The sequence below is a fragment of the Pseudochaenichthys georgianus genome, chromosome 14, assembly GCF_902827115.2.
Source record: "Pseudochaenichthys georgianus chromosome 14, fPseGeo1.2, whole genome shotgun sequence".
NCBI lineage: Eukaryota > Metazoa > Chordata > Actinopteri > Perciformes > Channichthyidae > Pseudochaenichthys > Pseudochaenichthys georgianus.
This window is the reverse complement of record NC_047516.1, coordinates 39,310,600-39,336,431: the sequence shown is the minus strand read 5'-3', so window position 1 is coordinate 39,336,431 and position 25,832 is coordinate 39,310,600. Positions and strand designations below refer to the sequence as shown.

The window sequence follows — 25,832 nt, the reverse complement described above, 5'->3', positions numbered from 1 at the left end:
AGACTTCAAAAATCACTGTAACACATCCCTCCATCTTGGTTCAACCAATGGGTTCAACCAGCCCCTGGCCCATGGGCTGCTGGTAGTTGTGTATTCCTTCTGGAAAGACTCCAATGGAACAGAGACATTCATTTGGATTTACACTTATTTTGGTTGTTGCGATCTGTCAGCCATGAAGTGAAGTAGTAATGTGTGGCCTCTTATAGCTAGTTCAAAAAGGTCTGAGATGTATGAGGAGCACTTGAATGCACCATGTGTGCGACAGCGTTTCTATGGAGTTCTGACATAAACGTCCCGTTTAAAGCTGTGAAATGTATTCATGGATGATTGGCATACTCCTGCTTTAAAGCTACATCCTGCTGCCATCTTTCCCATCACAGGTGACCTGTCACCTACTACGGTATGTTGATGTAAATTAGAGTCCTTCCATGACGTCTGAGCTTTTATAAGGAGCACTTGAATGCACCATGTGTGCGTTGGCGTTTCTATGGTTACTGTTGTGTGGAGTTGTGACAGGAAAACAGGTAAGTTCACTCCTTTCCTCTCTTTAGCACTGTTAACTCCAGAAATGCAACTCGTATTTTTATTTCTGTTGGTTTGAACTGAACTTCCTCTGGTTGAATCTAAGCGCTGCGGGATATCTGCTCAGCTAGCAGACGGCTGCTGGGTTTTATTCGACCTTAGCTATCGTTATGAAATACAGACATAACGCTAACATGTTCCACAAACACCATCCCAAGTGATCCTTTCTTTTTGAGTTTACTTGGAGGAAATAATACACCTGTCCCTGTCTCTGCTCCACTCTGAAAAACATTGTTTGCTTGAATTTAGCCCGTTAACATAATGTTAAAAACAATGACATACCCAATCAGTTTGAATACTTCATAGGAAGAGCGCAGCGTATCAGAGGAAACAGGTCTAATCACAAAGCTGATCCTGAGTCAGCTCTACAGGTCATCATCATTTATTTGATGTCTTTAATGCTTTGATAGAACGGAGCCATGGTTAGTGTTAGAATTGCATGTAGGCCTACATATAAAACGTTGTACACGCAAATGCAAAATACCCTCCCTGTTTGTTTATTTTACAATTGCCAAACAGGTCTCTTAATTCTGGTCACTTTTAAAAAGAAAACAAATATCCTGCTCCTTTTTTACCATGGTGTACTTATCTGCTATTTAGGTTTCTACTTATGATGTAATGTAATTCATGCTATTTGAACATTAGATAATATTCACTTTGCATACATAGCATCACATTAATCTTTTACTATGTAGGCCTGTTCTCCTCCCTTTATCTGCTGCTGTAATAAGATACATTCCCAAATAAAGGAAGTCTGGTTCTGATAAAGGTTAAAAGCTCGTATCTCTTGCTTGGCTGCAGAAAAGAAGCTGTATTGCTCGTCTTTGTCTTGTCAAACAACTCATCTGAACATTATGAAGTGAGATGAATACAACACCCTGCCAGTCTCCATACACTTGATACAGTGCTAACACACGGTACGTGCAGACATTCAGGCCCTTTGTGAGCTTGGTTTCAGAAAGAGGGCATCCTGTAATATCTGAGACACACTTCCTGTTGAATACATGAATGCTCAACATACCTCCTTTTACAAACTAATGTTCGTCTTGTACAATAAAGATATGTTGTATTTGTTTTTTAGTTGCAGTGTTACCAGCCTGCTGCAACGGTCGTCAACATAGATGATCCACGCTTCACAAAGCACACTGTCCACCTCCAACAGAACATGGATAAAGACCTGGAGAATGAGCCGACATCTCAAGGGTGGAAGACGGAGCAAGAGAAGCTTCCTGCTCCGAGACAGCAGTGGGACTCAGTGGAGTCGGACACAGAGAGCCTGGCCCAGGAGAGAGCTGACCCGCAGCACCTACACATGGATCTGATCCGCCACCACCAACACAAACACACACTGCCTCAAAAGAAAAAGGATGACAGCTTACAGGAGGGTGAAGGTGCAAGTGATGATGAAGCTCGAGGTCTTCAAGTTGTTGATAGTCTTGACGTAGCAGCAAAGCGCCGTGCCAAAAGCAGCCCGACCCTGACACAGACTGAGCGTTTGGACACGCACACAAATGAAAGAGGAGGAACAAGGTGAGGTTACTCGAGTTCTGTCTGTCTGTTGCATTGAATAACGGTATTCAAAGTAAGATCAGAGAATGTACGAACACTCTACATCAACTAGTTGTGATTAAGAGTGTTGGTTCTGTTCAGAATCAGAATCATAATGGGGGGGGGGACGTGCAGCTCAGGGTCCTGGAGGCCTGCAGGTCGTGGAGGGAGGGCAGAGTGCAGCGGATGCACATGAAATGGAAAGTAATGTTATCAGGCTATAATGAACACATTTTATATCACTGCAGCAGCAAATGTAGAGCTTCAGTAAAACAAGTATTTACGATTGGCGGGACAGGTACCATTCTGTATTTCTCTTAACGTAAACTAACTGCATTAAAAAGACCAAACCAACATTTAGTCACAGGTGTTTTGCGCCAGTAAAACTGTTCATGGCTTACACATGGATGGATACATGGCTCTTTGGCCTGGCATGTTACATGTAAACACCTTAACATTCATTTAAGATGGGTGTTGTATACTGTCTGAAAACAGGATGCTATATTGCACATCCTAGTTTGTTAATGAACCACTCTTTTTACTCTTTCTTAATGAAGAAATATTTTCTCGGGAAGGAGCCTCGAAGATGTTTACATGAAAATCGCATGTTTTGTCCTCATTTGTCGCCGCAAAATGCTGTCCCATTTGTCCTTACACCATCGAAACCCCTTTCATTTTCTCACTCAAGCATCTCATAATACCTGAACAGTTCCAAAGCAACACATCCTCACTCCCAGGTCGGCCTATGTTGACGTTATGTCAAGTCCCCTGTGTCGGCTTTTTCCAACGCAAGGGGGGGGCCTTAGAGTCCATTTTCAACGCAAGGGGGGGGGCCTTAGAGTCCATTTTCAACGCAAGGGGGGGGGGGGCCTTAGCGTCCATTTTCAGCTTTCCGGGATGCCATATGCTTCTATGGACGCTCATGGAAGCACGGCATTAGTTTGTGTCGACTGCCCTTAAAGGCAATGTGAGCGTCCATTCTCATTGGATAACGGAGAATTGTACACCCGGAAGTAAGTATTCCCCTTACTGTCGATTGATTTTACAGTGATATCTGCACTACTCATCGACTAAAAAACACCAGATTATCCTTGTTAATTACACAACATTGATTGGTTTAAATTGTGTGCAATGCTTTTGTATTTTTCCCCTTCGATTCGGAGAAACAAATCTTTTTTCGGAGTAAAGGATGGCAGAAGACACTACACTACCCAGAATCCCCAGCTTTCGTTTGGACTACACCATGTGCTCTGTTTGACATCACGTGATCTTCAAATTTCTCCCTGCATAAAAAAAAAACATGGCCGAACTTCGTTTTATTCTCGGTGTAAAATGCCTATTTTAAAATTAGTTTGGCCATTAAAATGCGTTTTGATGTAATTTGATGCGAGAAATATGAGTTGTTATTTCAGATTATGTGTGCAGTGGATGATCATGATCTTTAGTTTGCTAGTTATTACGAAGATTACTTCAGGAAATTGCGTCCATAACGTTTTAATTGTTACCAAGGTGGTTGCTAGGGACGCTGCTATCGATATTATTTCTGTTATGTTGTGTAACTGTTTAATGGTGTTATCTTTATTGCTACCCCCTTCCCCGTCAATGTATAGTGTTGGTCCACAGCGCAAACATATTAGTTTAACAAAATCCGCATCTAAAGATACGTTATTTCCCCCTGTGCAATTCCAGTCTCACATCTCACAGCACATCGTCATTAACAAATACCGGAAACAGACCGAAAACATTTAAAAAAAAAAAAAAAAAATACCTTATTCCGAGTGTGCTTGCTTTTCTCTTTGAAAGTCATCACATAACGGCATTGTAATACACGGTTCGGCTGCATTACATATTACATATCTGCCGTAGTTCTGTATTTATAGAGCCCTGATGAGAAGACTTCTAGACAAACATGAGGAACTGAAAACGTGACGTGGATCATAAATATATCAGCCATTAAACAACATCTTACATTTCGTTTCACACAATACGTCTCCTTGCAGTCCATCCATCCATCTTCTCCCGCTTATCCGTGGTCGGGTCGCGGGGGTAGCAGTTCCAGCAGAGAGCCCCACACTTTCTTTTCCCTGGCGACATCAACCAGCTCTGACTGGGGGATCCCAAGGCGCTCCCAGGCCAGCGAAGAGATATAATCCCTCCACCTGGTCCTAGGTCTACCCCTTGGTCTCTTCCCAGCTGGACGTGCCTGGAACACCTCCCTAGGGAGGCGCCCAGATGGCATCCTAACTAGGTGCCCGAACCACCTCAACTGGCTTCTTTCGACGCGAAGGAGGAGCGGCTCAACTCCGAGTCCCTCCCTGATGACCGAACTTCTCACCTTATCCCTAAGGGAGACACCAGCCACCCGGCGGAGGAAACCCATCTCGGCCGCTTGTATCCGCGATCTCGTTCTTTCGGTCATGACCCATCCTTCATGACCATAGGTGAGGGTAGGAACGAAAATGGCCCGGTAGACAGAGAGCTTTGCCTTCTGGCTCAGCTCCCTTTTCGTCACAACGGTGCGGTAAAGCGACTGCAGTACCGCTCCCGCTGCTCCGATTCTCCGGCCCATCTCACGCTCCATTGTTCCCTCACTCGAGAACAAGACCCCGAGATACTTGAACTCCTTCACTTGGGGTAAGGACTCATTCCCTACTTGGAGTGGACAGTCCATCGGTTTCCTGCTGAGAACCATGGCCTCAGATTTGGAGGTGCTGATCCTCATCCCAGCCGCTTCACACTCGGTTGCGAACCGATCCAGTGAGTGCTGAAGGTCGCAGACCGATGAAGCCATCAGAACCACATCATCTGCAAAAAGCAGTGGTACAATCCTTAGTCCACCGAACTGCAGACCCCCCCCCCCACGACTACGCCTCGAAATCCGATCCATGTATATTACAAACAGGATTGGTGACAAAGCGCAGCCCTGGCGGAGGCCAACCCTCACCGGAAATGGGTCCGACTTACTGCCGAGGACCCGGACACAGCTCTCGCTTTGGGAGTACAGAGATTGGATGGCCCTGAGTAGAGACCCCCTCACCCCATACTCCCGCAGCACCTCCCACAGTAACTCCCTGGGAACTCGGTCATACGCCTTCTCCTTGCAGTATCAACACTAATTCGGCTCACTTTTACATTTGATCCAATTGGTAGAGAGGCTGTATTTACACCATAAAGGTGCACAGCTGATATAAAGGGACACCTGGTGGTTAAAGCATGTTATTGAATTTCATTATTTTTATTATTAGAGATTAATACGATCCCTATAAAGTATATTCATTACTCGTTATTCTCTACTAATAGTTAATTAATGACTGTATATAATCACTATTTTGCACATCCCGTTCAAGATTTCAAGATGTTCTAAGGTTTATTGACAGATCATATAGGCCTACACAACTGTGGTGTAGTTCTGCACTGAATGAAAAACTTGGGTCGCAGGTTCCTCAACAGTGCATTACAAGACATCTATCAATATGTGTGCATACCTCCAGCAATGTTAACTATGTTGAAGCACTTATTTTAACTGATATTATACATAATGTATTATACTCTTATAAGATGTATGTAGATATTTCATCTCCGGCCTTGTCAGGTATTGAACAATCAATAAATAAAGAACACAGAATTTGTGTGATTATACTAAATGATTTTCAAATAAACACCACTGCATATTTAACTGTTACACATGCTGATGTAACGCAAATGTTCCAACTTGGGATCAATAAAGTATATCTTATCTTAAGCTGATCGATGGCTACTGCCATATTTGCACAATGTGCCTCTGAACCTTGACAAGTGCATGTTTCAGGCTTATCAATTAATGTAATGTAATGTTATCACAGGGGTCACACACATAAGACCAGCTGTTAAATAAAGCTCTTCTGACCTTAGCTGGCGTGTGGGTATATATATTAATACTGCCCATTATGGGCACAAGCAATTTTCACCCATTTATTATTTATATGTTTTAAATGTGAGTGTTTCCTGTCCCCTAAACCTCCAGGGATGTACACAGTTTAATACTGGCAACTTCTTATTATGGGAAATACGAAAACGTCTTTTAAAACTACAACTCCCAGTAGAGACGTGCCATAGAGAACATGTTGCGAAACAGAATAGCCAGCATGTGTAGTTCTGGGGACGGGGTGGGGGAGGGGGGGACACGGTGGACCCGTTCAAATCCAGTTTTGGACAGTCTGCCGTGGTTCCATCCCATTTCAAGTGCTGTTCGAGGCTCGGGGTAACCCTCGGAGCACACTCTCCAATCACAGAGCTTGAGGACTATCACTGGGTTTGTCAAACAGAGCACATGGTGTAGTCCAAACGATAGCTGGGGATTCTGGGTAGTGTAGTGTCTGCCATCCTTTACTCCGAAAAAAGATTTGTTTCTCCGAATCGAAGGGGAAAAATACAAAAGCATTGCACACAATTTAAACCAATCAATGTTGTGTAATGAACAAGGATAATCTGGTGTTTTTAGTCGATGAGTAGTGCAGATATCACTGTAAAATCAATCGACAGTAAGAGGAGTACTTACTTCCGGGTGTACAATTCTCCGTTATCCAATGAGAATGGACGCTCACATTGCCTTTAAGGGCAGCCGACACAAACGAATGCCGTGCTTCCATGAGCGTCCATAGAAGCATATGGACATCCCGGAAAGCTGAAAATGGACGCTAAGGGCCCCCCCCTTGCGTTGAAAATGGACTCTAAGGCCCCCCCCCTTGCGTTGGAAAAAGCCGACACAGGGGACTTGACATAACGTCAACATAGGCCGACCTGGGAGTGAGGATGTGTTGCCCAAAGACAGGGTGGTGTGTGACCCGGGGTCCCTTACACTCTTGTCTGGACTGGAAAACAAAATCAAGGTGTATTTTTGGGGAAAAGATGTTACAACAGTTTTCTACCCATTTCATTTTTATTTTATTGGTGCCAAATCTAGTACACTAGAGTGTAATTATATATTTAATGTTTAGCGTTTCAACCCTGTTCAAATCGCCATTATTAAGGGAAATAAATAAAGCTTCCAAACTTTTGAAATGACAAATGTGATTGCTATGGAATACCTGGTTGTGGCCTTTCAATGGATTCATTGACGTAAGAGAAATAAAGAATTAACTTCAAGTAACTCTTGAATACATGTGACTATTAGTTTAGCAGTATGGCCAGTAGATGGCATTAATGTATGTATTTGCACAATTAAGCTAAAAAACCTAAAACAATCAAAAAACAACAACCTCAGACTTGATTTATTGGTGAACAAATATATATAAAATAACCTTTTGTTGTGTTTCCATCACATATGTGGCCTTCTATCAACGCGCCATTATAAGCTGTTTACCATGAGGAGGTTTGTTCCTGACCTTGTTCAAATTGCCCATTGAACTGGACCGTCACTTTCACTGTCTGTGGCAAATTCATTGAAATTAAGCAGATAATAGTGCTGCTGGAATACAGCAAGGAGAATGGAGGCGGCAATCAAACCTTTTACTTTCAAACAGAACACGGATGATAAAAGATAAATAACCCTCATTCTTCACTTAACAATGAAGTGGTGTCAGTTATTTAATGAGATGCAGCCATCAATGGCACATTGTAGTGAGAATGGCCTAATTCAGGTGCTTTCAGAATAACACCTTTCATGTGAGCTAAATGAGATTTTTGTTTTGTTTGGGTGGATCACAATAAGTGGTCACTCGTGGTCCATTAACAGGGATCATCGTGGCTTCTCTCTTTTCAATGAGCAGAGGGAGAACACACAACATCTGTTTCTGCACTCTTGTTAAACCGTACCGCTGTTTCCACTACTCCCTCCTGCAGACCCAGAATGATAGTCATCTCCCTCTGAAATAGAAAAGGGGCATTCTGCATTTTCCCATCATTAACCCACGCAGACTGATGTCCGCCGAGTGTGGGTTCGCTTCAAAAGTACATTGTTTCAGGGTAAAACGAGCATGACAAATTCTCACAAAAGGCTCCATTTCATAGAGCACGAGCAGGGGAACAGTCCTATGGGCATCGCCGTGTTCTCATAGTCCTCGCTCAGCCTTCTCACACATTGCCATTGCATAGTTTAAACCCAATGGAAATTCCCTTTTGTAGTAAAATATATCCTATTAAAGCAACTCCATTCATCCATCTTAACTATATTCTACACCTATCATTCGAAAAATTGCGAAGGGATGTTTGAGTATAGTTCGTATGGCTAGTTTTTTCATTTTCCTATTCAGTGTTTGTCACAATATTTCAATAGCTTTTGTATTTAGGTGTCAGTATCTTGGGCAAGGAATATCAGGCTGCGGTGTTCCTTCAGTGCGTGAGGCATCACGTCCAGCTGCATGTTGTCAGTAATGCATTCTCCAACTTGTTTGAGTCATTAGAGAGACATCCCTTACCCTTTTGGCCTCATCCACGTGAAGGGCCCTACACCTAGGCAACCCCCCCCCCCGACGCACAACATAACGGCAGGAGAATTAGGCTCCCCTCGTCCTCCCAGTAAGCACAACAAAGAGGCTCTCTGCTATTTATTTTAATGAGATCTTTTCATCACCATCAGAAAGAGCATTTTAGCCTGCAATTTTCAAGCCATTTCATAAGCTGAAAATTGCCGTTTGTGACCCATTCCCCCGCTAGTAGCTCTCAAACACGCGGTCATTAGTGAGTCCGGAGGTGGAAACATGAAAATGATCTGTAAATACAGGCACCTAATCCCCCTCATCTGTTTCAATTTCACAAGTCTCTGATTAGGCGTAGCGCTCTTTGTTTGAGGACATCATCATTCTAATGATGGTCTAATGTCTCTTGTTCCTTTGACCTCGAAGTAAAGGCCTATGTGAATGTGGAACACTTCCTTTGGATGTGGAAATGTCATTAATAAAGCTGCGTAACAAGAATTAAATCAATTAATTATAATAGGATGAGACTACCAGACATATATTTAGTTTTATATCTGCTATCTGCCTATTTCATACAGCTCAGCAATAGAGCTGTTACATATGACACACTTGTTGTATTGCACATGAGATCATTTTGAATATTGTCATTCTTTAACCCTGCAGCCAGCAGCCCACCCAGGACTCCTACTCTGACCTACGCTATGACCCCAACTGGAGGACCAACCTGAGGGGAGCCGGCCGCTTCGATGACAGTCCACACATTTCTGTTGAGGAATATTATCAAGCTCCTAAAGAGAGATCCAGTCAGTCGTGTTGTGACAGACAAGGACTTGTAATGAAGGGGGGATACAGATACATCGTCAACTCATGTCCAGCTGTTGCAGTGACTCCTCATCTGGCTTGTGATGAGTCTGAGCCGTACTGCCTACACCCACAACACGCTCCCCACCATGAGTTACAACCTCCATCACCTGAGGCGGACCACTCAAAGCCACCCTGTGGCAAACATACACTGAAAGGATTCAGAAGGAAAAGTGTAAATAGTTGTGACAATGCAGGGGAAAATAGAAGGTCTACTGAGCTCACCAAGGATGCTACGTATATCCAGAGTAAGGCCTACCTCCTGCAGGATCTGAGAAGCACACAAGGAGGAACAACTCAAATACAGAAAATTATCACTTCCAAATATCCAAAGGTTTCATTGAACAAAAAGCTAGAAAGTCTTGCTGAGGACATCGTGGAACGCAACAAAATGACCCTGGGGCGCAACAGCTCCAAACGTGGCTCCTATGTGAGTGTTCATGCACTTAAGCAGGAGAGGCCTCATAAAGTCAATAAGGTTTGTATAATCCCATCAATAATGTCTGCTAATGGTACAAACTACGGAATGACAGTTAGATCTTTGATATGTGATACAAAAAAAACAACAATAAATGTCCCGCTCTGTAACAGGCTGCAGTTCCAGCAGCAGCCACCAGGAGCTGCCCTAGCACTGACCATGGCTCCCGGGCTGCCCAGCTATTGTTACACTAACAGGATTTAAGATTGGCTCTCACTGGGGATAGACTACCGGCAAATATTGGAATACACTTTATTTGGAGTGTGGGGCTTGTTTGCTGATCAACTATCTATTGGACTTATTGCTTTTCTCCAGCGTAGGTTGTTTGTTTTGGACCTGAAGGAAGCAGATTCTGGTTGTAAAACATGCATTGCTTTGTTTTAGCAAATGAACCTGATGTGATGATTGTGCTTTGGTATTTATGACAATGACTTCATCCATTGAACTCGGCTATACTAACAGTTTTAAACACAGAGGTCAGGGTTACGGCTTGTTAGTGCTCATGCTCATGTGCTATTGTGTCTTTACATTTTTCAGACGTCTGTATTTAGCGTGCACTTAGGTGATCAGTAGTCAAGTGTCAGTATATTACTCTTTGAATCAATGGGCGATTGCTTGAACGCATCTCTTTTTCCTGAGCTGAATATCGAGCGATATTGTTTTTCCCTTCTGCATGAACCACTTGTATTATCATTGCTTTCTATGCCTTTTATAGTCGTCTCAGACAACTAAGAGGACACTGTATGATGTCTGCCCTGACCCAGTCTGGAATATTAATTTGGCCGAGGAGCATAGCTGTTTTTATCTGCCTTCTTCTTCACCATATGAAAAGAAGCATGTCTGGCTATGCAGTGCTTATTATGAGTTGATGTGTACAACATCAGAGACGCATGGTTACCAATAGGCTCTTAGACATCCCTGCACCTGGCACAGTGGCATAATTGGTCGCGATGGCCTGCATTCCCCATTTGTTGGGCCACAAGACTGTTTGCTTCCTATAATACCCCCAACCATCTGAGCCCCAGCCCTTCACAATGTCTCATATCATCACCATTTACATAGTGAAGAGCCGTTAGCTTTGTGCCACGGTAAACAGAGCCAGAGCCTCTCCCTCTCTGGACCCCTTGTGTTTTGTCATTTCCCTCTGAATTTGCTTATTAGTTTTCCATCGCCCGGTCTCCCCTAAGATGTGTCTTACTTAATGGGGGACACAGGGCACAAAAGAAGGGGCATTCATTTACACGTATCTATTTCCTGTTCCAAGATAGGATCCATCATTGTGTTGGGTTTTTCAAAGCAACATTATTTTGCATAAACAAAACTGAAAAGGCTTTAAAAAATGTTAAACCATATTTTAGAAGCAGAATAAAAAAATATAATAATAATGTCAGTAAAAGCTGCAGTTCATTGAAGCATTGAGATGACATACAGGTCCTCACATGCGTAAACATCCAGAGGCACAGTTTCCACTATGCTCATAGATTAGAGTTCTGAATATATCGGTTTATTTTCACACACACTAAATGAAATATTAAAAATCGAAGTAGACAAATATGATTTTTTCTTCAGTATTGGGAGATAAAATATTAAAGGTCAGGAAAACTTGTAATAACTATGATAACCACACATCTTCTATAACAAAGCGTGTTGTGCTTCCTCCCCTTCTCTGTCCAAAGCTCCTCACAAAAGAAAGCAACAGTCAGTACACAAATGGCATCAGTCTTACAAATCAAGCTTTTCACAAATCAGTCCAGAAAGTCAGTCGTTACGTGGGCCTTTTAGAACTCCCCATTTGGTCTTTTAAAGAGTGCGGCCATCTGACGGCAACTGATAATTAGACGTGTTATTAAATGTACACAATTTCCTAATGCAGCAAATGTTTAGCTGAGCCAAGTGGGAGAGTGGCAGCAGCAATGATTGGCTTCATCGGGGCCCGGGCCTCCTTTGATAAAGACAGAAGTAGCAGATCAATCTTCTGCTATTGCACTCACCCCTTAGAGTCCCTACTCCTCTCGCAGGCCCTCACTTCAAAGCCAGGGCAACATAATGTACAATCTTTTAATAGCTTTAGACCAAAGCTCTGGGGAGCTCTTTGCCACTGTATACCCTGCCTCAGTCTAAACACCTAATCAAGATTACCTGGGCCGGCCACAATAGCAGCTAAATGCAATTCAAGATCTACAGCCCCTTTGAAGTCTTCATTGGGAAAAGCAGATGTTTCCCGGGTACAGGAGGTAATACAGCTTGCTGCAATTGCCAGACTTTGTTGTGACATCGTCTCACAGAGAGGCAATTACGAGCCTCCCAATTTAGTAAAAAAGATATTACACAGCTTACCATGCTCAAAATGCAATACAGGCTTGATCATTTGCTCCAACTGATTGGGATGTTTGTAATGGGTGACAAAAGGCAGGGGGAATAGGTGATGGTTAGAGGTGCAGAGTGTGTGTGTGTGCGTGTGTGTGTGTGTGTGCGTGTGTGTGTGTGTGTGTGTGTACACTGCTGGACATACAGAAGTCACTCACCTGTTTCTGATCTTCCAACTAGGGGTGGGCGATATTGAAAAATATAATATCACGATATTTTTTAAGCAGTATCACGATAGACGATATTTATCACGATATTTTTTCATGTCGGTTATTATGGTTATTTTCAAGTTACTTAAAGGTGACATGTCATGCTTTTCCGGTTAGTACCCGTCCCCTTGTGTGTTATGTAGGTTTTTATGCACGTAAACGGTCTGCAGAGTCAAAACCCTCAAAGTACACCCTGTAGCGAGTAAAACTCTAACACAGAGAAGAACTCCCCAAAACGCCTCGTTGGTGAAACGTCATCATCCATTTGATTCTTCCGGGTACATCAGGACGTCATTTTGTAACCGGAACGAAATGGACCAATCCGTGGAGCCGTTACGTTAAGTCCGCGGAGCCGTTACGTTAAGCCCCCGCTGATTGGTCCAAATTGACCAATCCACGGACTTCCTCACACACGCAGCTCAGCTGATGTCTCCTCCGGGCTGCTGCTGATAACAGACAGTTGGGATTCTCTCTGCAGACCCATTCTCACAGCGTTTATCAACCTTTTTCTTCTCAATATCAAGCCACACTTATTGTTTTTACTTCGGCTGAGACTTTGTGTGTGCTCAGGGTGAGTTTGGCTGTGTTTCGCTGTGTATCGCTAAACAAGGAAATCACACCTCCACGGAGCTCAGCGCGATTCACAACGTGAAACAATCGGACGTTGTGAATCACCCCGAGCACACACAAAGTCTCAGCCGAAGTAAAAACAATAAGTGTGGCTTGATATTGAAGGAAAAGGTTGATAAACGCTGTGAGAATGGGTCTGCAGAGAGGATTTCGCCGCGATTGCAACTGTCTGTTATCAGCAGCAGCCCGGAGGAGACATCAGCTGAGCTGCGTGTGTGAGGAAGTCTGTGGATTGGTCAATCGGAGCACACTGGGCTCACAGGGAGGGGGCAAGAGCTCCAACGAGCCGTTTAGTGGAGAGAGTGAATACACGTAGTTTACAGAGATGCTGTATGCCAAACAATGTGAGTTTGGAAAATTGCACAGTATTTTTCTATTGTTATATCCCTCAACAATGGTGTTATGATCAGTAGAAAGGACCATGACATGTGACCTTTAAAGGTGGGGTAGGTAAGTTTCAGAAACCGGCTCGGGATACACTTTTTGTTATATTCCATGGAATGCTCTTAACATCCCGATAGCAATGAATATCTGAAGTGCTTTGACAACAAATCCATAAAAAAATGTCATCTGTAGAAGCCGTAATACTGTAAAAAGTAGCCGGCCCGGCTAAACGGATTGGATGGCCTACCTGCCTGTCAGCCTTCCATCGGGGCACAAACTTATCTCGTGCCCTCATTGGTCATGTGCGCGTTCGTGTGTGTTGGAGGAGGGGCTCTATAAGGAAGTGGCAGATTTTCTCCGGTTGTGTATTTTCAAATTCTAGCGATCTCGAGCCGGTTTCTCAAACTTACCTACCCACCTTTAACAGTACAACCACCTACACGGTAACAGCAACTAAAATAAAAAGGAGTAACAGACCAAAATACCATTTCAAGCTGGTTTTAATTCTGCAGTGAATCCCTGAAGGAACAATTCAACAGGAATGTTGATATGGCTTCCTCAGTGTTAAGCAGGTAGGCCTACACCTACACAACAAACGTTAACACTGGTTTCTTCACCAAGTAAAGTGCACTCTCTTGCTAAATAAAATAAAAATATTCAAGGCACAGTTTCTCAGTATAAAAATTCACTTTCTGTTTTAGGTAGCTCTAGAGTAAAACATAATAAGTAAAACCTCAATGAGGAAAAGTCAGTGCCAAACAATTAAAATGTAAACTTTAGACTTGAAGTGCAATCAAAGACTTTAACATAACTAACATCTGTTTCAAAAGGGAAAAACAATATAAATACCTTATTGATCAAATAAAATATAAGCCAACAGAATCAACCAAGACAATAAATGAAGTGCAATACTGTCTGAATCCTGACTAGACAGCTTGGGTTTTACTAACCGTTATCGGTATTTAGTTACTTCGGCATCATTTTGAAACGTGTATTACAATTAAATCACGGTAAAATAGGTTAATTTTGTCATAGTTGGTTTCCACCACAGTATTTACATGGATACAAGCCCCGCCCCCTCTCCAGCGCGTCCTGTTTGAATGACAGGAGTAAACACAGCTGACAGCCGCGGTGAAACTCCAGCGGTTACGGCCCCTACACACGGCGGCGTGCGTTGCCGCTTGGCGGTGGGCGTGTCTTGAGCTTGGGGAGTCAACGCGAGCAGCCCGACCAACAACCAACCACATGAATGTCCCGCCCCTGACATACAAAGCAAAGCATTCATGCTACATCCATACTGGCTAAATATACTGTCTATGCTTGCTAGCTGTCCATTCAAACGAAGTACACTGGATATAAACTCCCCAAACAAGCGAAAACCTACCAGTTTCACTCACTGTCTCTGCCTCCTCCCCCCATGCCTGGCTCCTCCGGTTTGTATCCCTGTATGTAAAGAGGGACTGGTCATAGAGTACCGGGTGATTCCCTACCGCCACGATAATTTTCTCCTCCTTTTGTTGACATATGGGAAATAACTGCGGTCTGGCTCTCCCAACATACACCCGGTTTGATTGGCTACTGCTTGTACTGTCAGATTTATATACGAGGGATTTGATTGGCTGACGCCTCCGTCGAGGCGGCAAAAGTAGAACATTGCTCTACTTTTGCAGCGAGCACCTCGAGAGAAGCTACGCTTTGCTCCCGCAATGCAGTTCGGCGAATCGTGACGTCACCCCATTCAAAGTGAATGGGCAGAAGCGTTGAAGCGGCAACGCACGCCGCCGTGTGTAGGGGCCGTTAGGGTGAGAATATTCGCATCGCGTCCGTTGTGAACGCAGCATAACGCAGTTCAGAAACCACTGTTCTGACGCTTTTAAAGCAACTTCGAGATTTTAACAGTATCAGGCCATGGTGGCCGTAGGACGTACAATTATTTTCGGGTTCACGGCCAGACCGGCCGTCATGGCCGCCGTGAAAATCCTACCCTGATGCACTATCACTATATGATAGGCATATCGTGGAGACCTAATATCGTCATATCGCCCACCCCTACTTCCAACACTGCCTATTCTTATTGGTCATCTGTAACAGCATGTATAACAGTATTTCTGTCATTTCTAAAAAACATTCTTCCATTTCATTGGTCAGTTCATGTATGGTTCAGTTAATAACCCAAAGCAAACCAATGTACCTGAAAGCTAGAGAAAAGGACTTCAGCTTCAATGATGAAACAGCTTATGGTCCTGGAGGTTTTTCTGACAGTGCCCTGAATCCTTGCCAGTATAACAGTAACGTGTCAGCGTATTATACACATTCACAAACACACTTATTGATGGATATGTACAACTGGATCCACTCACTCTTTGTGACCTTCACGTATTCAAGCTCACAGAATTGGTGGCATTCAGTGAAAAAGTCTTCAGCCTGTCAATACCATTGATCCACTCAGATGGTCCTCTGCCGCTGAGGGGAGCCCTGAAGTTAACTAAATGATTTTCATTACAGCATTAGCAGAACACATTCTCATGGCTCAAATGGGTACATTAGGAACAACTGAAACAGGAAAATCGACGCAATATGATGTGGTGGAAAAGACAGGCACTGATAGTAATGGATGCAGTATTGATACCCCTGAGTAGCTGTTGTTGTGTACGTTTTAATCGGCCTTCCCAAAGGCTTTAGTTTCTAGTGTATATCTTTTATTTCAACATTTTCAGTATCAGTATTTAGCGTTCTCCTTCTGATCCGTCTAACAGTGCTTAAGGAGTCAGCTAGCAGAGTAAATCAGGTTTAGGAACATCTTGGTCCTCTCCCTTGGTGAACATGTAGTAAAACAATGGCCACGTAGCTGCTGCACAGCTGAGACACCATCACTTATGCTTTTAATTTCCTTTAGCTAATGTGCACACAATCATTGGTGGTGTTTCTGCACTAGGGTTTGCCAGAGATGATTTAAATAAAAAGAAAATAGGAGATTGAGTAAAAAAGGAGAAGATTGGAGGAGCGTTATTATTTGGAGCACTTGAGCAGCCACCTTGACGCTGCCAAGCAGATGAGAATACATATTTTCCCTCTGGAATGGGCAAAGCTGATGTTTGCTAAATCAGTGGCATTAGATGCATGAGACGCTCGCTCACACGCCTGCTGCATCATTTGGTGGGATCATGCGAAGGACAGCTCCAGCCCTCGTTACACTGGGGGAGAATTCAGCCTCTTATCCAGAGCCTGTGTGAGTCTGCTGTTGTTCTGGGTGTGAGTGGTTGGTTCATGCTTTGTGCTCAACCCCATTTCAAAGCAACAAGAAAACACCTAAGATCTTGAAGAAGCTACACTTTGCATGTTGGCATATCTTACAGAAAGATCTAGATCGAGATCCACAGCAGCAGTCTTTGAATATGAAAAGGCAGATTTAGTGAAGTGCTGTGGTGTCGTGTTTTGATGCCCTTCACAGCTCAGCACTCACCAAAGTCTGCCTGGGATTTTGCAGCTTTTCTATAGAACCGCTGATCCAAATAGCATTACACTCAGCACTGCTCTCTTCCTGGTGCACGGCAAAGCACATGCCGTGTGTGTGATACTCAAAACTCAGATAAACACACATATACACACACGCAGACAACTGTCATTGTGTTATTATATTTACAAGGCAAGGCAATGTTATAGCACCTGTCAACACAAGGCAATTCAAGGTGCTTTACGGAATGAAAGACACTAAGAGCATTAAGAGATAGAGCAGCGGAAACACATTTTAAGATAATAAAAAACACAAAACAAGCTCCTATAGAATCAGACGGGTATAAAACACATACAAGTTACATGCAGTGTAAGATATGAATAGTTCATTAAAAAGCAGCGGCAAAAATAACAGTTTTTTTGCTTTTGTTCAAACAGTGTTTTATGAAAGTGTGAAAGTGACTATCTGTTGTTTTCTCTTAAGCATGCTACATGCGGGGCCACCCATGCTAACTAAGTCTTTCCATCAGTCTTGTCTATATCAGTACCTTTTTGCTCTGACATTCCACATTAATGAACATGTTTTAATTCTCAAACTGTTAATCCTATTATAACCCAGTTCACCCAGATCAGTGAAGAAAAGGAAACCCAGCGGGAACAATACCCCACCCCTCAGCAGTGGCAGCAGCAGCCCCCCCCTGCCCCGGGGGTCACAGCTGAGTGGGGGGACTGTCTGCGCTCAACACTGGCCACACCAGCCGCTGTAACTCAGCCAAATCCTCAGAAGACATCTTCCTCACAGCCTCTGCTGCCCAGCATCCACCTCAACATCCACCTCAGCACTTCCCATCTCCATCCTGTTATCCAGCGGGGGGGCCAGGATGGCATCGTCCATTTGACCCCTCCTCACTGGAGCCCCCCATCTGAAGTTGGACTCGCCTTTTTCCCTGGATGTCAACAAACTAATCACCACCGAATCCTGAAGAGTAGTCCTGAACAATGGCAAAGGTGAGCCTTTCAGATGCGTAGAAATATTTGTTCTGACCAAGATTAGAGGGATATTGCATTTGAAGTATCCTATTGGAGAATACAGCCTTCATATAAAGAAATACAGATAATAATGGACACATGAAAGCAAACACAACAGTGAACTGACATCCCAAAGGAAAGCATAGTGGTTTATGAAGAAGACTGCTCGCACTGAGGCAAGTACAACAATGAAAAGGAATAAGAATGTGCAATACGTACAATTATATAAAAGGGAAAATACATTTTTGTTTAGTAGTCTATTACAATGGCAACTTCGTTCTGATCCACCAATTACTTTGCGTTCCAGGACAACTGCATTACAGTGGCCCCTATCCTGTGAAGGGGAGCACCACAAGTGTCCAACTGAGGCCCACACTAAGCCGTTTCCACAAAACCTCCCCGGGACCCCCAACACCACTCTGTCCCCAGGCTCAGGCCTCGCAGTGCTGCCCCCTATAAGAGAGTCGATGACAGGGAGAGAGCCTGAGCCGAGCCCCGAGAACACAGAGTCTCACACTGACGGATACAGGAAGCTCAGGACCAGAGCAACGTACAAGGTGTGTGTGTGTGTGTGTGTGTGTGTGTGTGTGTGTGTGTGTGTGTGTGTGATCTTCATATGTGCCCTGAAAGGAGGGATAATGACTGTTCAAAGGTTTGATTCCTTGTCTTTTTGTATGCCATCTAATCTGGGATGCCACCTATGAAAAGGATTTGTATAATAGTCTGAAATACATGCATTTTAAAACTGTGTTAAAAAAGGCTCAAGGTCCACATACTCTAAACAGACTGAATAATTGCGTTCCAGTTAGAGAAATAAGATCTCATTATGCAGTTAACAAAAGTGACACATGAATTCTTCAGTGGAGTGGCATCCCCCTTTAATCCCACGTACACAAGAGGTTACACAAATAAATGCCTCTTTGAAGTCCCAAATAATCCCATCAGCTGTCTCATGCAGGGACAGCTTAATCCAGCAGGAGTGTTCTGGTGAGTAAGGCACAAACATCAGGTTAATTGTCTAGCTCCACTAAGCTCCACTTAATTGCTATAAGATGATGACTATATGAAGCACGAGGCTGCGGGCTCTGAAAAGCCGTTTAAAGACGTGTTAGAGGATAAGGTGGCTAGAAGAAGAGAGTCTGAGGCACAGGGCCGAGAGAGAGAGAGGGCCGTTTGCATTGGATGAGTTGGCTGTTTGTATTCCCCCCCTCCGGTCTGCCAGGCTGAGATATTCACATATTAAATACAGGTGACTGTCATTGTCATAAAAACAATTGTCCACGATTAGAAGTCACCTCAGCGTTGATGCACACTGACTGAAAACAGAATGTTGATATTTCATAGCTTTTTTTGCTTTCATGTTCTCAGCGTCTGCACACACAGCCTGTGTGATGTGTGTGTGCAGAGACGGTGCACATGGCTGGACATGCTCTCAGTGAATGATACACTTCTTACACAACAGGGACAGACAGAAAGGAACACAGACGATTGATTATGTATGATGTATATAGTGTGTCATATTTACTGTTACAATAACTAACAATTGAGTTAAGTAGACCCCAGCAAGGCGAGCGGTATTCATCCTGCAGCCTTCACATGTTCGCCTGTGGTGCCAACACCACTCATCCCCTGACCTCCCCTCTCTCCCACCATGTTAGCCATCATGTCTGACGAGATTACTGACTCAATTTGTTAAGCAGTCTTGCTGTAGTGCCCCGGCATGAAAGCAGATGAGCGTGACTTAGGGGTTCTAGAAGGGAAGGGGGCTTGGGAAGAAAGAGACCCTGTTGTGTCCATGGCCGACGGAGAGCACACTGAAACCCCCCCTCTGAAAAGCAGCTTGTGGATCACACACACACACACACACACACACACACACACACACACACACACACACACACACACACACACACACACACACACACACACACACACACACACACACACACACACACACACACACACACACACACACACACACACACACACACACACACACACACACACACACACACACTGTAGGGACACACATTTGTCCTAATGCACAGAAGAAGACATCAACACATTTCTTTGATGAGCTGATCTGACTGAACTACAATGTGAAAGCAGCGATCCATGTGTCATCACTTTAGCGTTAAAATACAATTAAACAATACTCTAAAGAAGCGTTGTGATAAGCATGTCTCTGTGGGCTCTCCTCGGCTCTGTGGAGCTCTGAGCTCCATGCTGACACCATCATTGCAGAAGTCACAGTGATGGCAGTATATTAAGTCACGACGGTGTATGGCGTTGCTGCGCTGTGTGCATTTTTATATGTGTGTTTTACACTTTTAAGGCCAAGCACAGGCGTGAGCCGAAGTGTGGCTGCAGGGTGGACCGGGTTTATCAGCTTTCTGCAGAACTGCTGAATCAAATCACTTAAAGCACCACTCTTCTTTGAGTCCTCAGCTCCAACACCCCACTTTGCGTAAGTTGGTCCTCTTGGCCAGATGATAGTATGATGGGGAAAAGACAAAGTGACAACGTGGTTATTATACATTGGAGATATTTCACACATGTGCACACTTTGGTCTGATGTGCGGCTAGATGGATTACTCAGAGGTTGTTAGAAGTAGTGTCACAAGTCATTAGGATCCTTCTCTGGAAACCATCGGTGCTAAATTGTATGACCCCAATCCAATAGTTGTTAAGACATTTCAACTAAATTGTCACCTGCATGGTGGCAGGAGGTCGTTATAGTGGGCGTCCTGGTCTGGGGATGTTGAATGTCTGTACCAAATAACATGGCATCCATTCAATAGTTAATATTTCAGTCTGGACTGCATCGCCATCTTGAGCCACGCGACGTCACAAGTGTGGCTGAAGGCATAACAACAGTCTGTGTATGGCTTAGCGTGAACCAATCAGTCTCCATCACTATGTGATCTTCTCGATGCATCAAGAGACGTCAAAGCTAGTCAGAATTGAAGTCAGGATTTTATTTCTGGCCCATTGTGCCGTTTTGACCGCCATCAAAGCAAATGGAGTTCAGTTCAACAACATTCATCTCCAAATGAAGTATTCAAAAGCTTCACTGTTTGACACAGACTCAAGCGATGCTCTCTCTCCCTCCCTCTCCCAGGCGTACAGTCTTAAAGACTACAAGCAGCTGAAGTCAGATATACACCTGCGAGGCCTGGGCCCTGACTACACAGCAGCTGAACAGACAGTAAGTATTAGCAGGGATTAATTTACATCTTTTTCAAACATTTCTTATTCCCATACATAAAGAAAAGTTTACCGCAGATATATTTCAGATATATAACTACAATCATTTGTAGGATTGACAGAGCAAGAGAAACAGTAGTTGTTCCAGAAGTAGCATCTGCCTCCGTGGCCTCCATGTCAGAGGTCTGCTGTACCATGGTCCACATCAGTGGCGGCCGGCCCATAGGGGCGCTAGGGGCGCCGCCCCACCTCTTGCCAGATAAAAAAAAAAAAAAAAAAAAAAAATTAAATAAAAAAATATATATTTAAAAGAAATATATTAAAATTTTTTATATATTTTATATTTTAATTTTTAATGAACAAGGTAAATATCATACAATTGGTATCACAAAAATGTATAATCTACAATACAATCTCGTTTAAAATTGTGTTACGATGTCTAAAGTTACTGATAAGTCACCTGTTTCCTGCCTGGCCTTGCCCATGGCATTAGTTTATCATTACGGGGCAGAGCCCCCGAGCGAAACAGCAGCAACCAGCACGTTGCAAAAGTCTCAATAGTAAACTGTGCCGCCGAAACATAATTTCAGCCAATCAGCGGCGTCAAATATTTTGGTCTCGTGGGCGCTCACGTTGGCGCCCATGTGGCTTACGTGCGTTGACGTGAGTTGTTTTTTAGACTCGTGAGTGACCAAGGTGACGCAGTATTTGGATGAGAATGGTGTGCAGGTGGAGTCGCCGGAGCCTCGGTCCGCCCAAGAGCTACTCTCCAATCCTTTTGAAAGGAGAAGTTTGGGAGATAAATTGATACTTAAAGACCTTGGACCGGACCAACCCGATTTGTATATATCACAGCAGGCTCGTGAAAAAGACAAAACGTATCAACAAGGCTTCTCACATGGCTAGCTGGATGCAAACAGGTAAATGCTATCTTTTGTTTCACATGCTTGCTCTTCAAACAGCCGGGGACAGATACGATCTGTTCAGAAACTAGACAAAAGTTAAACAAGTACAAACCACAGACTGTCTGTGTCATGGAGAATACAGTCGCTGGTTTATTTATGTCTGTAGGCCGTTGTTGTGAGTGTGTACGGTCGGAGCATATATAGCGTTAGCTTAGCCAAGCTCCATTCAGGGAACAAGCATTCTAAAAGGTGTTTCGCCTGCCGTCTGTCTGCAGACTTGTCAAAGCATTAATTTATGGTTTTTACTAACCGGTATCAGTATGTTGTTACGTCGGCATCATTTATAAACGTGTATTACAATTTAATCACGCTAAAATATGTTCATGTTGTTGTAGCTCCCGAGCCAGCGCGTCTTGTTTGAATGATGCGAGTAAACACAGCTGGCAGCTGCGGTGAAACTCGAGCGACTAGAGCGATGCGATAGGAGCGTTTAGAGCGAAGCGAATATTCGTATCGCGTCCGGTCTGAACGCAGCATTAAAGCGAGCTCCGCGCTGCACTGGAAACGCGCCATTACATCACCAGAAGTCCTAGTTTAAGGGGTCATTTCTCCCAAAAAAATTTTTTTACTCACTCTATCAATAGCCCCACCAAAAATATGTTCCACCATCCGCCACTGGTCCACATGTAACCATTTGATCAGAGGACAAGAAATAAATGATGACAGAAGAACTAAACACAAAAGCTCTCTTACGTGCCATGAAGTTATCGTTTGCTGCAAAGCCACATTACCTCGAGGAGTGACTCGAGATAGGGTTTCATTTGGACGAGCATGTTCAGCTGTCCCCAAACGGATGTCCAAGAGATGTCCAAGAGTGTCATCGTGTCTCCACTAACCCTCTTCCTACGGTCTGGGTTCATCATTTAGACATTCACAAAGCAAATGAGAGCAAATGAGAGCGCTCCTAAGAAGGCAAGTGCTCTGGGCTGAGACGTATCTGTTGTTAATCCTCTGTTGTAAAAAGTGAGCATGTTTGACCAATTTCCACAAGATTGAGTCCTGGGCATCTGCAGGTCGAGCCTATTAGTGAGCGATATGTGTAAATGTTGATCGGCCCGCTGAAAGGTATTGCTGGGCTACGTGGAGAGGCTCTGCACAAAGAGAAGAGCCTTAAGAGAGGGCTGACTGAGTTAATTAAACCTCTCCTTCTCTCTTCCCGTCATCATGCTGAGAAAATGAAACGACAGAAGCTGTATTCAAATGTGATCCGTGAGCAGAACAAAAGCATAAGTAGGATCCCCTTTCTACTGACCAAGGACCCGGAAGGCAGCGACAAGAAAGTTCCCAGGATGAAGGTGTGTGTTCATCTGTGTGTGCACGTGTGTGTGTGTGTGTGTGTGTGTGAAACCTAGCACATCCCTTTTTCAAAACAGTCCGTTTTTTAACTGAGACAAATTGTTACTTAGCAAAATGACAAAGAGAGAGTGCAGGAGACTAGGGAGAATGTCTCTGCAGGGCTCCTCTCAGGACTCACTGAGCAGGAATAACTGGTGTCGCGCCGCTGCTTAGCAATTACTCATAACATGCCGTGTACTGAACACTAAATAAGCTTTCAATTACAGTTGGGTTTTAAGTGACATATTGTCGTTGTGAATGAATATAATCAAAACAAAGCATCACGATGATTGAAAGTCATCAAGTTGTTTTACTACAGAGGGGGGGGGGTCTGCAGATAACGTGCAGACGAATGCTCACATACATATTACTCCTGACTTATAGCCAGGTGTGACTGAATAACTAGGGTCGACCAGCCTGTTACTATTAGTAACCCAACCGAAGCGTTGACTTTCATTTCATGTTTTATGTCAACACATTTCACATTACTGTAAGAGGTTAGTTGAAAGCAATAACAGGTCAACTAATTATATTTGTATTAATATTAGGTTCAACTTAATATTATTGCTTTCAACTAACCTCATACAGTTATGTGAAATGTGTTGACATAAAACATTTAAATAAAGTCAACGTTTCAGTGTTTTCAGTGCAGACAGAAGGCGGGCATGTGATAGGAAAACACACCAAGGCTCTGAGCTCTCTGCGTGCTTTACTGCAGGGCGGGGTCCCGTGGGGCGGGGTCCCGTGGGGCCGTCCCACCTCTCCACACACGTGATAGCTAATACACTATTCTACCTTGAGTTTTGAAATGTTTTATAACAAGAAAACAATAACAGTTAAGCTATACTGAGAGTCATAGCAGCTACTGTCATAGATGTTTTATTTATCAGGAGACTTTCACACCGTGTACTTTACACGAGGTACAGTTTGTACAGACATGTCTGAGCAGCGTTTCTATCATCAGTAAGTACGTCTGCTGATCTCTCTCTCCCTCTCTTTCCACCGTAGGCCTTGGAATATGCCAAGACCATAGCCAAACCTGTGGCGTCTCAAAGCCCCAAGCAGAGAGAGCAGCGGTCCGAGGGCTCCACTGAGCGCGCTCCGTACCTGGAGGGCCGGGACCACCCCCCACCAGACACGCTGGAAGTCCTTACACAGCGGCATGAAGAAGAAAGGCAGGCTGTGGCGCTCTTCAGGAGAGTCCATGCTGTCTGAAGCAAGGAGCCGTCTATCTGATATGAGGGCTGCTAGGGCTCGTTCCAGATCTATATTAATACCAGAAACATATCGGCATGTTTTTAAAATATTTATCAAAAGATAGATAAATATCATTTCTGAAAAGATTGGCCGCCTTGGCTTCTGTGTGCTCTTAGCACTGGGAGGTGCAGCAGGTCTGATCTGATTGTGTGGCTGATCGGTGTTTGTTTTAACCATAGGTGCTGGAATGTAGTTTTACAATTCTAAAGCTTGTGAGTCTAGATTTTGGTCAATGTCGCCACACATGGTTTCAAACTAAACCAAGACAAAGCTCAGAGAATGAACTGCTGAGACCTTCTTCTTGAAGTGTACTGTAAGAAACGGAAGGAGCAGTTTATTTGGAACCGTGTCTCCTGACCGTTAAAGGACTCTGACGTTAGATCGACTGCGTTCTGCCTTCTGCGTTACAGCTCTCTTCCAGCTATTGTTGCAATGCTTTATCATTAGCTACAGCTTCAGCCTGGTGTTTGTTGTAGCGGCATGTTGACACGTTGTCATGGTGAAGCAGTGTGATCGCTCTTTGATGACAGTGACACAGTCCCAGGGAGGACTTTGGAATATCTAATGTCTGTTCCAACATGCTAAACAAAACATATCTTATATTCTTTTCTTTGTACCCAAACATGTATAGCACCTGTGAAACACGTTCCAGTGACTGCAGCCTCTGGGATCCCGGTAGATGAAACATTTATAAAGCTGCACCTCAATGGAAATGCATTGTTGGCACTCATTATACTTATCAGATCCTCATTAACTTGGCTCCCCGAAGAGCAGCTTCACACACACACACACACACACACACACACACACACACACACGCACGCACGCACGCACGCACGCACGCACGCACGCACGCACGCACGCACGCACGCACGCACGCACGCACACACACACACACACACACACACACACACACACACACACACACACACACACACACACACACACACATCAACACGTTCTCACTCCCATCCCGTGACATATTGACGGACGGTCAGGGCCCCTCCCCGTCACTATATTACGTACAGGGTACCCCTTGCTCGTCAGGCTTCTACGGGCAGGGCGTCCCATAGACCTTCATTGACCACGTGATCAACAACAATGGCCGACCTTCGTGTTATTCTCGGTGGAA

At 44.0% G+C, this 25,832-nt stretch overlaps 1 protein-coding gene across 2 annotated transcripts; it reads left to right on the top strand.

Moving 5' to 3' along the window:
* Window positions 1-323: 323 nt before the first annotated feature.
* Window positions 324-25,463, top strand: jhy (junctional cadherin complex regulator). 2 transcript variants are annotated; one of them, XM_034099533.1, is made up of 8 exons: window positions 478-524; window positions 1,664-2,112; window positions 9,189-9,864; window positions 17,527-17,915; window positions 18,244-18,493; window positions 21,058-21,143; window positions 23,274-23,403; window positions 24,452-25,463. In XM_034099533.1, exons 2-8 carry the CDS (start codon window positions 1,748-1,750, stop codon window positions 24,656-24,658), a joined length of 2,103 nt encoding a protein of 700 aa, XP_033955424.1. In that variant the 5' UTR covers window positions 478-524; window positions 1,664-1,747; the 3' UTR covers window positions 24,659-25,463. The 2 variants fall into 2 exon arrangements, with proteins under 2 accessions (XP_071061528.1, XP_033955424.1); XM_071205427.1 differs by lacking the exons at window positions 478-524; window positions 23,274-23,403; window positions 24,452-25,463 and adding an exon at window positions 324-400 and having other exon boundaries at window positions 21,058-21,375.
* Window positions 25,464-25,832: the final 369 nt, after the last annotated feature.

What these genes read in the sequence shown, in the direction of transcription:
- jhy (XM_034099533.1), top strand. Translation starts at nt 1,748, where the DNA reads ATGGATAAAGACCTGGAGAATGAGCCGACATCTCAAGGGTGGAAGACG. An exon ending in GGCCTCATAAAGTCAATAAG is followed by an intron (nt 9,865 to 17,526) that starts GTTTGTATAATC and finishes ATTATAACCCAG; the next exon opens with TTCACCCAGATCAGTGAAGA. An exon ending in AGAAAGTTCCCAGGATGAAG is followed by an intron (nt 23,404 to 24,451) that starts GTGTGTGTTCAT and finishes TTTCCACCGTAG; the next exon opens with GCCTTGGAATATGCCAAGAC.